The 19,135-nt window shown below is 32.6% G+C and overlaps 1 protein-coding gene across 1 annotated transcript in view; it reads right to left on the reverse strand.

Annotated features, from left to right (window-relative positions):
* LOC139484675 (uncharacterized) overlaps positions 1–19,135 on the reverse strand; it is a 147,836-nt gene that overhangs the window by 51,284 nt on the left and 77,417 nt on the right. Inside the window, exon 7 of the mRNA XM_071268535.1 lies at positions 15,799–16,017. Within this exon, the coding sequence (XP_071124636.1) occupies positions 15,799–16,017 (219 nt within the window). The remainder of the gene's footprint in view (positions 1–15,798; positions 16,018–19,135) is intronic.

Genomic DNA, 19,135 nt, shown 5'->3' on the forward strand with positions numbered 1-19,135 from the left:
CCGGTTTATATGATCCGTTCATCCTATATTGACTCTTAAAATTCAAGAGACAGGATCTAAAAATGAGGGTACTTTTTATATGGCCTTCCAAATACCGTTTCGATCCCTAACATCACTGAAGAGACATTTACTGTCGAAATCCGGATTTGGTGTACTAAAAAAATATTGACACCGTTTGTTTGTGGCATAACATCGTGGCCACAAGTTAAAAAAAATTTCTGTTTAGTATTAAATTTATATTAAGATCCATTTTGTTACATCTTGTGATCAATTTTATTTGGCAATCGCCAATGGCAGTCAGCAGGGTTAAAGAACATCAGTTGTTCGACCTGTTAGTCAAATGCGTTTTGTTTAAATATACTTTTTCACTTTTTTGGTCTCTTGGAAAATGTTGTTTGTGCTGTTTTTAGACCCTTCTACAACGAACTTTGTTTTACATGCACACGTATAGAAATGGCGGCTTTTATCCAACGCAATCATAGGTTTGAACGTAGTTTTGAATTTAGACTCGTTTATATATATATATAGGCGTGAATTATTTTTCCATCTTTGTGCGATGATATATATTATATGTTATTCAGGTCTCAGACAGGGTATATACTGTGACATTCCCGTCTTAGAGTTTATATCCCCTGAGCCGAAGGCGAAGGGGATATAAGCCCTAAGCCGGGAATATCACAGTATATACCCTTTCTGAGACCTGAATTACACATATATTACGGATTACCCTTGACTTAATGTTATTTTCCAGTGCAGGTATTTGTTGACAACACATATATATTGAAAAACCCAACCTGATATGTTTGGCATACGTGAAGGATTTTCTAATTTGCTGTGAACATAATTTTATCGTGTATGTAATAATTTATAATAACACTTTTAACATTAAATTTAAGTATTAAAAGTGTAAATTGCGTGATTTTGTATCAAAAATGTTTTATTGACTGAAGCACGTCATTATTTTCCCTCTGTGAGCCTCTGACAGTCTGATAGCTTTTGACTACGTCACATAGTAACCGGTGTTATGATGACGTTTTTGAGGTTCCAATTGGGGATAAAAACGTCGTATATACCCCGGCAGTTTCCGGAATATATACTGACATCTCTGTGTTGTTATCCAATCACAAACCTCGACAAATTTGTAATCCGTAATATATATATATATATATATATATATATATATATATATATATATATATATATATATATATATATATATATATATATATATATATAATAAGAAAATTATTAAAAGATAACAACGGTTTCAATTAAACTTTTTATATATATATAAACGCCTAAAAAAGTGTACACAACAACTCCAAATACAAAAAAAAGGTAACTATAAATGTAATTATTTATAAATATATCGAATAACAGACATCCTTCGTCAGTCAGATTCTGATGTTGAATGACTCGTCTTTAAGTCTTCTTATATTAAACTTTTACTAAATCTTGAAATTTATACAATAAAAAAGTCAAACCGAACATCAGTTTTGATACATGATGTTCGGTTTTAACTATTTTAAGACTCAAAGCTCCAAGCTTTTCAAAAAAAGACATATTTTGCCTGATGTTAAGGCTGTAAGAAAAATCGGATCGCGTAATATATCACTCGATACAGACTAAGAATAGAAATATATATATAACGTCTGAATAGTAGTCAACGATTTTCCTCACGAGGGCGCTGGATCGTTACGACTTAGGTCCAAGCGATGTTTCTTTGCTTATTTTGACAAAATTGAACCAAACTGACTGATAAAGCAAATAATTATGTTTCTTTTTTACTTTCATTTATTATTGAAAAACAAAAATATCTCATTCTTGTTTATATCTCGTAGCTGAAATCCAATAAACGTGTAATTTGGTTGAAAATATATGAAAGCATGTTGTAATACATGCTAAATTTATTTGAATATACAATATGTGGAAGTGTTCAGTTAAAAAGGTGTATTGAAAACGAACCATATACAATAAACTATATGAAAGATAAATTCAACCTAACAAAAATGCATTCAATTCTAAAAAACATATTAAACTGAAAACCTTATGTTTTTAAGTTTAGACAATAATATTTAAAAAATGCATCTATGAAAAAATCTAAGAAACATGAAATTTAATTGTTTTTATTATTTAAATTTATCAGTAAAAATATTAATGTAACGCGTGAAACTAAGAACAGAAATTTAGTATATGTTCCTCATACGATATTAAAGATTGAAGCCATGGAAGTTTTCAGTTGAGAAATTTTTCTACAGAAGCGAGTATTTTTCGTCAAATTGATAATAATTTAATTTCCCCTGTGATGTGTGCGCTCATGAACATGTATGTATTAAAACTCTGTACCCATACCTTGAACACCTCTTTCGAGCACTCTGACATCATTTTTAGAGTGTAAAGATCTTGGTGTGATGTTTCATACTTATCATTTAGGACATTTACATGAGCTTTTACCTCATTTATCATACTTGTCAAGTTTCGTTCAACTTCATTCGGCTGTGTAGAAAAACGTGTAACTTTTTTACCTACTACCATAATAAGGGTCTTCAATTCCTCGAACTATCCTTGTGATAACATGTTGGATTACAAACAATCCAATGTTAGATACTTTTATCTGAGTAAATGTACATGTGCTGAGAATTATGTCGTTATAAACAACTACTAATCACACGTTTATAGCAAAACGAACTATAGATATTTATCTTTGGTTCTTATTATAATAAGATTAAATTCCTAAAACAAGTTCTAATAAATCTAACAGACGTTGTAAGCATTCAAAACCCTACTGGAATGACACTCATAAAGACTTATGGAATGTTATGTTCATGCGTGAAAAAGAGTTTCTTGCGTGTACCCGGAATCGACACATAAAAACGACTATTCGACACGCAAGCAAGAGATACGTTCGGCAATATTCTGATAAAAACAGAACGCGAATACAGACGAATAAAAGCTGTAGATTTAGAAACAATGTCAACCACAAATACAAGTGAGTTCTGGGAGAAAATTAAAAGACTAGGTCCGACAAAAGATACTTCAATCCCGATGGAAATAATCAACGAATCCGATATGTCTTTATTAAATGGCGTTTAGATTTTAAGAACCTCTATAATGGAAACAAACGTCACAATTCAACAGGGAGCATTAAGATCAGACTATTTTACATAAACAGTTACTTGTATAATACATGGAAGACCCATTATACTCACAAAATGATCAGATACATAACAACATAACTATAGAGGAAATAACAGAGATTGAAAACCGTTCCGCATGTGGATATGACAAAATTCTTATATTGTGTTGAAGTTCCCTTTGATCATAAAAACTTTACATCATCTGTTCAGTTCATATTCGATATAAGTATTATTGCAGTTGTTGTCCTATTGGTTTGATGTATTTTATCATTTGATTTTGCCAATTGATAAGGGACTTTCCATTTTGAATTTTCCTCGGAGTTCAGTATTTTTGTGACTTTACATTTTTTTCTCGTCTATATGGAGAAAATCTATTATTTGTCCAATTCTGAAAGATTATATGACTGATTCGAGAGACCCATGAACTACAGAGGGATAAGTTTGTAAAGTTAACTTTAGAGTGCACTTATCAATAGAAGAGTCACGAATTATTAAGAAGATTAGTGCGATCCGAAATAATGAGAACTTATTCGTTGCTTCTTTTTTCATTGAAAGGGAGAGGAATTTGTACAAACTACTACGACATAAATTAATGGAAAATTGTATTATTACTCTATACATTTTTTGTTACCAGAGTTCTGAATCATAATTGAGATTAAACGGTAAACTAACCGACTGGTTCTGTTGCGGAACGGGTGTAAAACAAGGGGACAATGTATCTCCGGCATTTTTTTCGATTTTTTTAATGACCTTGTGATGGAGTTAAACGATATGAATCTTGAAATTGGATTAAAAGACAGCAATCTAGTTATATTGCTTTATGCTGACGATATTGCACTTTTGGCAAAACATGAAAAGGACTAACACAAATGTTAGATAAACTTCAGGACAAGTGCAAAGGATGGACAGTTTTAATGAACACAAATAAATCGAAATGAGTCTACTTTGGAAAATCTAGAGCTAAACCTTAAGACTTCAAATTCAGTGCTGGTCGAAATAAACTTGAAACTGTGAATGCATACAAGTATAAAGGAGTCGTGTTTTCTTATAATGGAAACTTCTCAACGCCCACTGAAACAGTATCAAATGGATCAGGACGAGCATTGGGAAAAATAATATCAAGTATACACCAGTTTAAAAAGTTTGACGTTAATTGTTATCAAAAGTACCAGGATTATAATTTTATACGCCAGACGCGCGTTTCGTCTACATAAGACTCATCAGTGACGCTCAGATCAAAATAGTTCAAAAAGCCAAACAAATACAAAGTTGAAGAGCATTGAGGACCCAAAATTCCAAAACGTTGTGCCAAATATGGCTAAGGTAATCTACTCCTGGGGTAAGAAAATCCTTAGTTTTTCGAAAAATTCAAAGTTTTGTAAACAGAAAATTTATAAAAATGACCATATAATTGATATTCATGTCAACACCGAAGTGCTGACTACTGGGCTGGTGATACCCTCGGGGACGAAACGTCCACCAGCAGTGGCATCGACCCAGTGGTGTAAATAGTTTATAATTTTATACGCCAGACGCGCGTTTCATTTAAATCGTACGAAAAAATGTTTTATGCCGGTGTAGTGCCTATATTAGACTATGGATCAGGAGTTTGGGGATGCCGTAAGTTACTATCTTTACGGAATATTAAAAATAGAGCGATACGTTATTTTTTAGGAGTACATCGCTTTGCACCCTTGTTGGTGACTTGTTGCGATTTCAAACGGCTCCCTTGTCAATACCGACATTACGTTAACATGGTCTGTCTTAGGAATAGACTTATATCGTTCGACGATCAGCGCATAAAAAACCAAGCTTTTGGATTTCATTATGAGGGATGCCGAAACAATTGTCACTTTGATTTTAAAGAAATCCTTATTAAACTAGATTTAGTCAGTCATTTCGAAAGTTAGAAAATCATCCATATAAAATTGAGAAAGGAAATGGTGAATGTGTCAAAGCGACAACCACCCGACCATAGAGCAGACAACAGCCGAAGAACACCAATGGGTCTTCAATGTAGCGAGAATTCCCGCACCCGTAGGTGTCCTTCAGCTGGCCCCTAAAAATATGCATACTAGTACAGTGATAATGGACGTTATACTAAACTCCGAATTATACACAAGAAACTTAAATTAAAAATCATACAAGACTAACAAAGGCCAGAGGCTCCTGACTTGGGACAGGCGCAAAATTGCGGCAGGGTTAATCATGTTTATGAGATCTCAACCCTCCCCCTATACCTCTAGCCAATGTAGAAAAGTAAATGCATAACAATACGCACATTAAAATTCAGTTCAAGAGAAGTCCCATGTCCGATATCAAAAGATGTAACAAAAGAAAATAAATAAAATGACAATAATACATAAAAAAACAACAGACTACTAGTAGTTAACTGACAAGCCAGCTCCAGACTTCAATTAAACTGATTGAAAGATTATGTCTTCATTATATGAATATCAGGCACAATCCCTCTCGTTAGGGGTTTAGTATCATACTATCATAAAATATATGACAAGAACATAACCCGTGTCATGCCAACAACTGTTTTTAGAAATAAATGTCTTTAGTTCCGATGCAAAGACCCTATAAGTGAATCAATATTAAAGCTATGGTGATATGTCGTTATTGGACTTGCGATTACAAGACTCTACCTGTCTATGTGAAAAAGGGACATTATTAACGTTTCTACGCTAAAAACGTACGTTAAACTGAAAACAATGGTTGAACAAGAATCATACGGTAAGTTCAATCTCAGCAAGTCTCATCGATCGTGCGTATCATAATGACGGTGTGGAATTCTACCGCTAAGAACAGAGACGGGAAGGTACATTGGTGAATAACGAGAGGAACACATTTGTAAATTTTGCATCGAAAACAGCACTGAAAACGAATCACATTTTGTTCTCAACTGTTCGATTTATACTAAACTTAGAAATAAACACTTCAAAGACATTATATCAGATGTCAACTACGTGCAAACGAGCAATGACGAAAAACTTTATCATGTCTTTAAAATCAATTTTCTACGAAAAACTGCTTAATATCTGATGGACACAATAAGGAAACTAATATCCCGTTAACACATTGCCTTTTTAAAACCGGGTTCGACACGAATTAGTTAATCCGGGTTAAATTTAGGTAATGTAAACGCCTTAACCCGGGACGAACCCGGATTAAAATAACCCCTCATTTGAGGTGGAGGTAATGTGGGGCGAACCCGGGTTAACTATGTGAACGCAAAGTGAAGTTAATGTGATGTTGTTGCTATAGTGAATAAAATCATCATAGATACCAGGATTAAAATTTTATATTTACACCAGACGCGCGTTTCGTCTACATAAGACTCATCAGTAACTCAAGTCAACACAGAAGTGCTGACTACTCGGCTGGTGATACCCTCGGGGAAATAAATTTCCACCAGCAGTGGCATCGACCCAGTTGTTGCAAATAAACTCATCATAGACACCAGGATTAAAATTTTATATTTACGACAGACGCGCGTTTCGTATATATGACGTTTGGTTGAATATGTCTTCAATGTGATGTAACTATCACGTGACGTATTCGAATGACGAAATTTTCAGACAGACATGCAGTTACCGTATTTACTGGGTCACGAGTTACATAACCAATATTATATTAGCGATAGCAAGAGTGATATACGTGTCGAAACCTAAAAGATTTCCGTTGCATTTTTGTGGACGAAACGGATGAAATTTGAATAAAGTGACGTTATTTGAAAACACAGAAAGTGGTCGATGTGGAACTTCTCCGAAACGGTCAATAAAAAATAATCAGAATTAAAAGAAAAAGCATCTGTGATAAAAAAAAAAAAAAAAAAAATGTTTATATGCACAGTGGACAGATGCGGGTTATAATTTGGTGCTTACTTTTCTATTTTTGTTGAGAGGGGAAATTCCAAATGGGTTTAACTTTTATGAAGTGTGAACTGGGATAATCAATTCGGATAAGTTATCCCGGGTTCGACCCGGAGCAGATTTTAAAGTGTGAACACGGTATACGTCAAGTTGTATTTGCACAAGTTTAATTTATAATCTATAACTTGAATTTATTGATAAATATATATCCGATTGTAATTATTATATCTTTTGATAAGGTACATTGATTATTAAGACTTACTATCAAATTCATGACACAAAACAAATATGAATATTTAATATTTAGGTGACTTATGGCAGCCTTTTGATTTCTGATGTTCTAAAGAAAAGGGTAGAACTCTCGTCTGACAAAATTACCGTATTTCACAAAACAAATCAAAATTTCTTAATCTTTACGAACTACTTTATGTTGAACAAATTCGTTTTCAAATATCGTCCGTCGATATATTTTTTTAGTAAAGCAATACATCGAAATTTTGTTTTTTATTAAAGCGATCAACAGAGAATTCAAGACAAATTAATAAATGGAGTTCCTTAAAATGAGATCTCATGGAATAGAGAGATAAAACAAAAATCCTTGAGGTCTTTAAAAGCATGGTGACACTCGTTTCGTTTTTCCTTAAACTGTTCAAGAACATTTTTTATAGCTTTTTGACATCACCGAGAAGGTTTTATGACAAATCGATTTAATAAATAACAAATAACCTCTAACTTGAATTTGAATTTGTTTAAATTAGGTGCAATACAACAAAACTTTAAATTATAATAGTTGTATACAATATAAATACAAAAACTTTGTTCTACCAATAATCGAATTTGATGTACATGTAGTCCTTATTGCTGAAATGCTGACAATGTTTGGAAATATGTTGAAACCGTTCATTTTACTCCGAATTAAGAGAAAACGAACCTAAAGACCTTCTTTGTTCAGTACAATTCATGATTTCAGCATCAAAAGATCTACAAATTAAGTGAAAAATAAAAAACAAATAGAGGGGTTTCTGATTGGAGTGAGCCACCCTCATCTAGAGATAGTGTTCACATTTAATGTGAAGTTATTACCAACTTTAGAAGCTGAACATGACATTCAGTTTGTGGGTGTGAGTACTTCGAGAGATCCAGACTTCCAAATGCTTTAATACCATTTTCGTTAAAAATTACAAGCATTGTTTCACTAGGGAAAAAGTAAAATCACAAAAATACTGAACTTAGAGGAAGATCAATTTGGAAAGTCCATAATCACATGGCAAAATCAAATAACAAAACGCATAAAAAACGAATGGACAAAAACTGTCATATTCCTGACTTGGTACAGGCTTTTTCAAATGTAGAAAATGGTGGAAAGCGTTCAATGATTTCATTGTCTACAAATAAAGTGTTGTATCTTGTATGTAGAATTGTAAATTTTCTAAGTGTGATTTTAAGAGAATCTATAACTCTGATTGATTGATTGATAGTTGTTTAAAGCCACTTTCATCACTACTGTGCTATTTCATTGCAGCCTTATTGGTGGAGGAAGCCAGAGTGCCCGGAGAGTACTACTGACCTGCGGTAGAAAAACTGACAAAGAAAAACTGACAATGTAAGTCAATTAAAAGTTGAGTCGAATACATCTGACCCGTGCGGGATTCGAACTCATAACCTCATGTTCAGGAATGGAATGAACATCGCGTGATTTATAGCGAAGATTGTCATAACTACTTTGTTAAACTTAAAATGTCTGAAAAGATTCATCAGCTTTTATGACCCCACTATAAAGAATATTATTCCATACATTGATAAATATGTAACGGACTTCAAATGCAACATATTCATAAGTGTTACTTTCTTTTTTCATTTGTAATAGTATATATATGCTCATATTATAGGCTGCATATTTTGTAAACATTTTTATTGCTTCTCGGAAAATCCTTAGGTTTGAAAGTGTTGTCAAGAGTGACCTTATATAACCCGTACCATAAGACAAACTGTTATAACATTTCAGAACGTATGTATATGTCATTGATCGTGCTGATACTGTGACAGCGATATTTTCTCTTTGTTTTATTTTGTAACAATTCAAACTTTATCTAAAGGCAAGTGACTATTGTTCTTCAAATTGTTAGCTTACATGTTAAGAAGTTAATCCATTGTATTATTTGTTTTTAGCGTTTATGTAATTCATATTATAAATGTTTCTATGCGAATGGTCAGTTGGAAAACTGCGGTCAAATTGCACAGACGTCATTCATTTACATTAACATATATTGTATTTAGTATAGAACATTTATTGGAATTGCCATTTGTTGTATCTTTTCGGAATATTTACCGTTGAGCTTAAATTGTAATTGCTTTGCACTATTTAGGAAGTTATATATAAACCATCGTAAAGCTGAACTCAGTTTTGTTGACGCTAACCAGTGATTCCCCCCTTGAATCCTTGATATAACAGGAACGACAAAACCCCTGTTATAAATTGTTGGAGGTTCCTGGGACAGTTTGTCTAGTGTCAAACTTATTAGACAAATTGTACACAAGATTATACGTATACGCGTTACCACTGTTCAATGGATTACAAATTGAGACGAAAATGTAATGGGAGGTGTCCATCTGATCTAAGAAAGAACAATCAGTCTTTTTTCGTAGAAAACGGTTGTCATCAAGAACGCTCTGATGTTTTTCGTGTAACCAACTCAAATATCTATAAAACAGAAAGATATTTCCGCTTTGGACAAACAGGACATTTTTATAAACAATGTACAGAAATCAGAATAAAATCAGAGAAAAAGCTAGACAGAGATTTCGGAAGAATTTTATCATTTATACAGCGTTAAACTTGTGTGAATTTCCCTTTCTTCACCTTGGACGCAGATTTTCGTAAGGCAGCACGGGAAAATTAAATACTACATTTTTAGTTAAATTTACTTCAAACGAATCAAACCAAAATCGGTGTTGATTTAATAAAACATCAAATGAAAGAAAACAGAAAATCACTCAGAATGGAAATTGAAGATCATAAACAAGAGAACATGACATTCAAAACCAAGCTTAAGAAAAACATGTCTAACCACAAAGAAACATTGAAAGAAGTTGATTATTTGCTTATGAAAATTACATTAAGTCTTTGTCTCAATTTGTAATCCATTGTACAGTGGTAAAACGTGGGTATGATCTTGCGTACAGTTTGTATAATACATTTGAAACTAGGCAATCTGTCCCGAGTACCTCCAACAATTTATAACAGGGGTTTTCGTCGTTCCTGTTATATTAATGATTGTATATAAAGCGATATTTTCCTCTTTGTTTTATTTCGTAACTTTACCTAAAAGCAAGCGATTATTGTTCTTCAAATTGTTAGCTTACATGTCAAGAAATTAATCCATTTTAATCCTAGCATTGTTCAACTCTTGTTATCATATATATGTTTTTAATTGTATTATTTGTTTTAGCATTTACGTGACAAATTTCAATATTACATGTAGTTATCTATAATACTAAAATTACGAGGTCCAATTTGTCAGCCGTCATCACGTAAAAACGACGAATCAAAGAATTCAGCTTTATATATAACTCATATAGTACAAAGGTGTAGATTAAAAATTACACCACTCCAGGCCCTTTTGTTTTCCACGTAATTAATATTGCCAATAATTAAGAAGTTCCGGGTCGAGTTCGATACCGATACCAATAGTATATTCACCTGTTACCTATTACCTTATCTGTACGTTCCGCATCTAACAGGTGCACCACCAAACGGTGTATTTAGGATTATGCTATATACACGGATCATAATCACAGGTTTGACACTACTAAATTCAATCATTGTCAAATTGTTACCTATTGTAGTATTTTAATCAGTAAGACTTTCTAAGATAACAATATTATACGAATACTAAAAATCTGGACTAAAAATAAGGTGTATATAGGAACCGTTTTCAATTTGTTAGCGGGCATGACATAAAACAGTGAATCAAATAATTCAACTTTATTTATAACTAACATAGGACAATGCTGTTGATTAAAAAATACTCCATTCCAGGACCTTTTGTTATCCAAATAATTAATATTACCAATAATTAATAAGTTCCAGTTCGACGGGTTCAAACAGAAAGATTTGAAAGCAGAGAAAACTGTGTATCTATTAATCGGCATGACTTTATCAGAAAAAAATAATACTAAAATAAGGCTTGCGCATAGTTATATACTTTAATTCAGTCACGGACCCGCGATATCACGGGTGTGTTCTAGTGATTAAATAAGATTACGTAATTCATATTATATCGTTTCTATGGTCAGTTGGAAACCAGCGATCAAACTGTACGGACCCCGTGCATTCACACTAACATGCATTGGAATTACCATTTGTTGTATATTTTTGGAATATTTACCGTTGAACTTATATTGTAACTGCTTTGCACTGTTGAGGAAGTTATATTTAAACCATCGTAAAGCTGAACTTCGTTTTGTTTACTTTAGCCTTTGACTTCACACGAATTCTTCATATAACAGGAACGACCAAAATGTGTATTAATGTTCATTAATTGAAGTTTATGTAAGTGTTTATTTCCTTGCAGCTGCCATTTGTATTTTTGTAACAAGTTTATTTGTACTTATTGAATATTTCACTACACGTTACAAGTACCATCATTTAGAAATGGACTAAGTTACACGAACACTTTGTTGATCTTTCACGCTAATTTCAAAAGTTTATTTTTAGATACAACATTTTAACTGGAACCTATGCAGATGTACACGAACTGCACAACAATACTTATTACGTTTATATTACAATTTTTGTTCGCTGTTAGATCGCAGAATATATTGTGGATATGACATTTGACGTTTACATTCTCAAATATTCACAGCTGAACATGCCTCTAAAGTAACTTTATTGATACTTAGTAAAGTGAAATGGATAGTGTGTGTGTTTTATTCATATCTTAAGTGCAATAACTATCGTTTACATGTTTTCATTTAACGAATAAACAATGTGTACTAGTATATGTAACATATAAGAACCGCACGTTATATGGATAGTAAGGGACATAGACGATTTATTGGTCGTCTCATCGACTATTGCTGCATAATAGGTGGATAGTAACAGTCTTGAAGATATGGATGGAGGCGTACAGAAGTTTTGAACAGTTCAATGATTAAACTGGTATAAATTTATTTTTCCAAGACAGGTCAGTTTATTGTACATTTTTTTTTTTTAATTTCTGAAGACAATCTAAATGTGGTTCATATTACTTGGCTATTTGAATAGTTACTAAATAAATACTCATATTCATTGCTTGATAATCGAAACATACAATTCAGTTATTGATTACAAGAATCAGTTAAAAAGTTTCAGTGCACTTGATGAGTGTAGCATATTTGGATTGTCATATTCAGAAGAAAAATAAAATATGAATGTATTTTCTCTCGTTATATTATCGTTAGTATGCACCTTAAAATGATTTACTTTGGATTTACTATATCATAATAAATTTATTATTTTGCTACTCTTCATTGTTGCGGACGTACACACACATGTATCTCGAGACATGTATCTACTATTTGAGTAAGAGGCAACACTCATCATAATTATTGATTACATTCTTAATATTTCATCTCAATATATCATACATACACATTGACATGGCCTAGAAGGGCATACATTATCTGGATCTTGTATACGATGTAGATAACGAACTATGAAACAGAGAGTTGCATCAGGTTGTATACTATAGTTTTGTTCCCTGTTTTTCAAAGCCCTTTACCATATGAGAAGTTTATCCTGTAGTCATACACTATTTGTATCCATTTACCGTTAACATTTATTAAGTTCTTATCATATATTCTATGGCTTGGAATAACACTTCACAGCATATGTTCGGATCTTGGCTACAAGTTTACTCATTTTCACGTATGCTTATGTACAGCTCATGTTATATATATTTGCTTTATGATTAATGGTTCATATACGCATGACCCTTCACAATTATTTTTTATACTTTCTCCCACACACAACATTATTCACCTCATTTATCACAACTATAGAGAAAGGTATAATAGACATGTAAGTATGTAATGAGGAGTGATAAAGTCAAACAAAGCTACATCATCATCTTTTCTCAACACATGCATTGACCTTATCCATTTAATTTTGTCTTGACAATTTAATATTGCATTACAGATGGGGAAAGGTTAAGGAGTACAGATCTACGACGATAAAATACGGTGAACAAACTGAGTGAACAAATGTTGATATTTCTAGCTTATGAAAATCACCTGACGTGTATTGTCTCTCTGTGTTTTCTGCAATTACAACAATGAGAAAAGAAGATGTGTGGATGGAAATTGATAATAATCGTCCCAGTCATGCAATATATATATGAATAATTATATTTATGTAACTTGATTAACTATAATAATGTTTTATAGTTTAAGGATATATGCTATTTATACATTGTTTTGAACAGTATTTTATTTATTTTCATATTTCGACTACGGAGAAAAACGTTTGGTGCTCACATAGTTTACTAGATCTGCGATACTGATGACGAGTTTACTTGAACCAAAGAACTAACACCAATTGAACTTGTTTAGTTTAGACACAGAGTTGATATAAACGGAACAAGATCGCTTGAAATCAACATCTTTCCTGATAATACGTTCATACATCAAAGTTTATCTACGCAACACGACATATTGAAAGGTTGTTTCTTCAAGAAATTGGTATCATAAACAGTTGCATTGTTTTCTATAACCTCTATCAACACAGTATGACATGCATTATTTCCTAGTGAGATCTGCTTATTCATCTAGCAAAATAGTATGACATGTGTTAACCAACTCAAGTGTGCTACGATATATGAATTAACTTTTACAAAGAGGTTATTTGATCCGCACTTATATTACAATGAACTACAGTTATAATGAGATGTTTTCGGATACCTGCTTTATTCCGAATATACAGACAAAACTTATTGACTGTCAAAGTAATAGTTTTTCATTGTTTTATCAGACTGCCATTTTGTTTTTTATCAAAGAGTAATTATTCATCAAAGTATTATAAATTATATTTGTCTATAAGATCAGTTGTAAAAATATGTGATTCATTGGTTACAGTAGCATTTAGCTTTACATAAAGCACCATTTATATTTAATTCAAAGATACTATTAATGGTTTTTAAATCGCATATTCAAATTTGGGTGCGTCGGACATCTGACTGAACACCCGTTAAATAATAATTGAAAGATAACAGGCATCAAGATCTGTTGAATGTTACGAACTCATATTCATAATTGGGACTATTATTTCTTTATTGAATTAGTAGATGGCTATTTATAATTAATTACTATGTCAAGTATTTATATATAAATATATATATATATATAAATACTTGACATAGTAATATATATATATATATACATGTATATATATTATTTAATTTTTTTTTATGTTTATTATCAAGCTCTAATTATTTTTTAGAACGAATTATTTTTACCGTGTACATAACTATTTTAGCACAATCACTATCTCGGAATAATTTTGGGGATACTCAATGCGTTACAAGGGCAGCATGTATGTGTAACACATTTCGTTTGGGCAATGTGATAATGGATTTTACCCATTCTTTACTTGTCACAAAATTATTACCCGAGTTCTCAGGCAGCCCTGAATAAAACGGTAACTAGGCAGCCCTCTCGTCGGGTGAACGAATCATTTGTTTGTCCATTTGACAGTTCTTTTGGATACATGTTTTAGTGTGCAAATGATTTTTTCACTCGAGGTTATCCGTCTCAGGTTGCAAAGTGAGCCCATACCCTCTAAGCATGGGCTGGGCCAGCGCTCAACATGCAGGTATAAAATTAAGAGTAGGTATTAATATACTTGAGTTACCTATGTTTGACATGGGATTGGCCAGCGCTCAACATGTCACGCGAAGAGAGGTTTAATATTTCGAAGTAACAAGTGTTTTTCGAATTATGCTTCAAGCTCTTGTCAATACTATCTTTTAAAGGCTCTCTTTGTTATTAAGATCACATTGTTTGAGGTTTCATTCAAAACTCTACGAGTTATGTTTCTGATAGATGTATAATCAAGCGGCTCGTAACTTTCTCTTAATGGTCTAAGTTATTTGAAGTCACATTTATACATCTACACTCTATCGTCTATTGCAGTTGCAGCGATAGATGCTCGAATAATGTGAATTTAATTTCTTGATTGATATATGTATTTTATTTATTTTTTAAATACAGATCAATCATAAGCATGTTGCCCGTAACGCCAATTTTTATAATATTTTATATTTTATATTTGTATTTATTGTGATTTTATTTTGTTATGTTTATATATTAAATATTTTTGCATTTTTTTTATTTATTTTGATTTTTTATTGGATAATTATAATTTATTATTGTTATTAATTATTATTATTATTATTATTATTATTATTATTATTATTTTCTTAATTGAATTTACTTCATCAGTCGTTTTGGGTCTGTTTACATAACAGGTTGGATTAATACCACGGAGATGCTTCCAACATACATTTAATCTTAAATCAGCTGGAAGAAGGTCATTGTTCGTTCATATCTTGGATTGAAAGAAACACGGCACATAAACCTCTGTTATAATACACTGCATCTAAATGACAAAAGGTGACCGTCATGTGATGCTGAGGCAGGGGTTGCCCCGATATAACTTGCATCTCCTTTTTCACACTTTTCAAGAGAAATATGGTCATATAATTATATATAATGAAAATAGAAAAATACAAATAAAAAATACAAACCTTAACAGCGCTTTCTCTTATAAACTGCTTAAAAGAATCATCAAATTGAGCTGGTACAGTCAAAACATAGTGTATGTCTTCTACGGTTATCCCTTCAGTTTGTTTATAACAATCGGCTAACGTTCTGTCCTTTATTAGTTTGATAATGGATGCAAACACACATAATGCTCCAAGTGGTTTATCTAGTATATCACTTATCTGTATATCTTTTGATATTCCCTGCAAACGAAGTATTCACAAATTATTCCCACAGAATAACACATTAAGATAATAGGAAATGATATGGGTAGGAATAGTCATTTTGGAGCATTTAAAAACCAAATTAAGAAAACAGCAAATTCAAAGATATGATGTTGTACTTTGTCATCGGCAGTACTAATATATTTTCAAATATTTTTTTTTTTTAATATATTTTAATGACTTGTGCTCTAAAGTTGATATTCAAAAGTATGAAGGAAGCTACATCAACCAACGTTATATATAATTTGAGGTCATTTCTCTATGCCTGCAGAATAGAAATGAAACGGTACAGTTTATACATCATGTCGTTATTCGGGGTCTGTCCAACGGAGGGACCTGCAACACGTGTTTTAATCGCAAATTGAAAATGCTTGTTCTCATTTGCATATATATTACTCAATTACAGTTCTACTTCAAACTCTAATAATTACAAACCGATAAAAATTGATAGACAATAAATATAGAATAAAGGACCTTTTGTTTTTGATACTGACTTTATCACAGTAAAATATCAGGTGAGCCCGAAGGGCGAGCCTGATATTTTCTGTGATAAAGTCAGTATCAAAAACAAAAAGTCCTTTATTCTGTTTATCGGTAATTTAAAAAAAAAAAAAAAATTACTACTATAATAGAGAAAATAACAAACGAACTTCTTTTTCGCGTCGAATCACGGCGAATCACACTTGACGTCACAGGCTGCATTACGTCATTTGAAATTTTGTCACAGTGCAGTAAACATGGCGTTCTCTTGCACAAAGTATTGAAAAGGAATTATTGCATGTGTTTCATTAATATTCTGCTTTGGACATGACTCTAACAATGGCAAATATAATGGTAGCATACCGGTAAGTCAGATTTCTTTATTTTTCACAAAGCATCAACATAGAGGGGGGATAGGAGGGTCCTGATCCCGAAATTCCGGGTTTAAAAACACGAAATCACGAGGTCCCGAATTTAAATCACAGGAGTTTGAAATCCTATCAATAAGGGGTTAAAAATATACCAAAGTCGATCACAGTAGAGCTTCTCTCGAAGAGTTTGAAATCCTATCAATGAGGGGTTAAAAATATATATTAAAGTCGAGAGAGAAGCTCTACTGTGATAGCTATTTCTAATGCAACAACGTTTGTAACGTTCATTTTGATTGGATAACGTCACTTTCTTACATGGCATCAATTGACAATTGAGGCTATGGGACGTACGCGCAAGCGCAGACGACATATGACATATTTTAAATACATGTTTTAACGTTGTTTTCTGTCAGTTTCATTAGAATGGAGATAACAATATTGTATTTTAACCTCCGACGGCATCATTTGGGATTTGATGGTCGCAAATACCCGTTTACTGTCTCCGCTAACGCGTCGCCAGTAAACTTAATTTGCGACCATCAAATCCCCAATTGATGCCGTCGGAGCTTAAAAAACAATACAGTTATCTCCTAAATATATATATAGTCGACTATCAAACTCCTGTGATTTATAAATAAAGTAAATCCCGATATCCCAAAATTACGAGCTTAAAGACACATCCCGGAGTCCCGATTAAGGTCCTATCCATGTATCCCCCTCGAGCATAGTAAGTCAGAACATTAGAATAATACGATCATCATTTTTAAGTTCAACGACGTCAAGTTATAATTATATTTGACTTAAAGCTGACTGTAATTTAGGAGATAACTGTATTGTTTTTTAAGCTCCGACGGCATCAATTGGGGATTTGATGGTCGCAAATTAAGTTTACTGGCGACGCGTTAGCGGAGACAGTAAACGGGTATTTGCGACCATCAAATCCCAAATGATGCCGTCGGAGGTTAAAATACAATATTGTTATCTCCATTCTAATGAAACTGACAGAAAACAACGTTAAAACATGTATTTAAAATATGTCATATGTCGTCTGCGCTTGCGCGTACGTCCCATAGCCTCAATTGTCAATTGATGCCATGTAAGAAAGTGACGTTATCCAATCAAAATGAACGTTACAAACGTTGTTGCATTAGAATTGTAAATTATCTGAACAAGCTCATTTATTGTCTACTTCATAATTATTTCAAACATTTTAATAGATGGTGCCCCGGTTACCCCCTTTTTAAAATTTATCCTAGATCCGCATATGAATAAGTTCACTTTTTTGTTCTTCGTTCTATGAATATCTGTCTTTAAATTGACAATGAAACCAAATCCTTTTATAGTTGTATATGATGGTCCCACAAAACTGTCGAAAATGCGTAAATTTCATTTTTTTCTAGCTTCTCTCATGTGATAGCGGTACCTTTTTTGTCACTATTTATGTGTTGCGTTAAATATGAATTGTAACACTTTATAGTGACTGAACAGGTAAAAGAAATACTTCTCAAGAAACAGAAAAAGAAAACTACTTGGAACGGCACCAGGCTATGTATTGGTATTGTATGAATAAAAACTCGGATACACCTTATCGCTATTCCCGGCTGACCCGTCCGCTTGAACTTTTGACGTCAACAACAATCACTTTTCCATTGTGGCGTCAGACATTTTGTTTTATGACGTCAAAATTTTACGGGAACCTGTGTGATTTCCAGCAATGGCGGACAAATAGCGATAAGGTGTATTGGAACACCATGGACGATGTGTAAGTTGTTACACAGTACTTCATATATCAATTATAGATAACGCTTTTTTTTTTTTTAAGTCTGTCGGCTTTTTCATGCATTTTTTGTTCACATTTTCTCAACAAAAAAGGCTAAACTAACTTTGTGAAAGTTATAATCAATGTCAAGTGTTTCATTCGCCAAAAATCTCGTGCGTTTCTGCGATAAAAATCACGCGCAATTTTGTGAATGAAGGGGGGAAGTAGATCCTTACGCGTTGCATTCGCGCATGTCATTTGCGTACTAACCCAATAATTTTTATATCACGGCCAGTCCACTGATACTGACATTATCAGCGAGTACACATCAAAGAAAAATGTACAAATTACCGATAATGATTAAAACTGTAAAACTATATAAAAAAAAATTAAAAAAATTAAACAGCACCCATTGATTCAACAATTTTCACATCGTACCCTTTTCAATATTATCGATCATTCAGCCGCTTTATTTTTAAAAGTATAG

This window comes from Mytilus edulis, chromosome 8 (genome assembly GCF_963676685.1).
Source record: "Mytilus edulis chromosome 8, xbMytEdul2.2, whole genome shotgun sequence".
NCBI classification, from domain to species: Eukaryota; Metazoa; Mollusca; class Bivalvia; order Mytilida; family Mytilidae; genus Mytilus; species Mytilus edulis.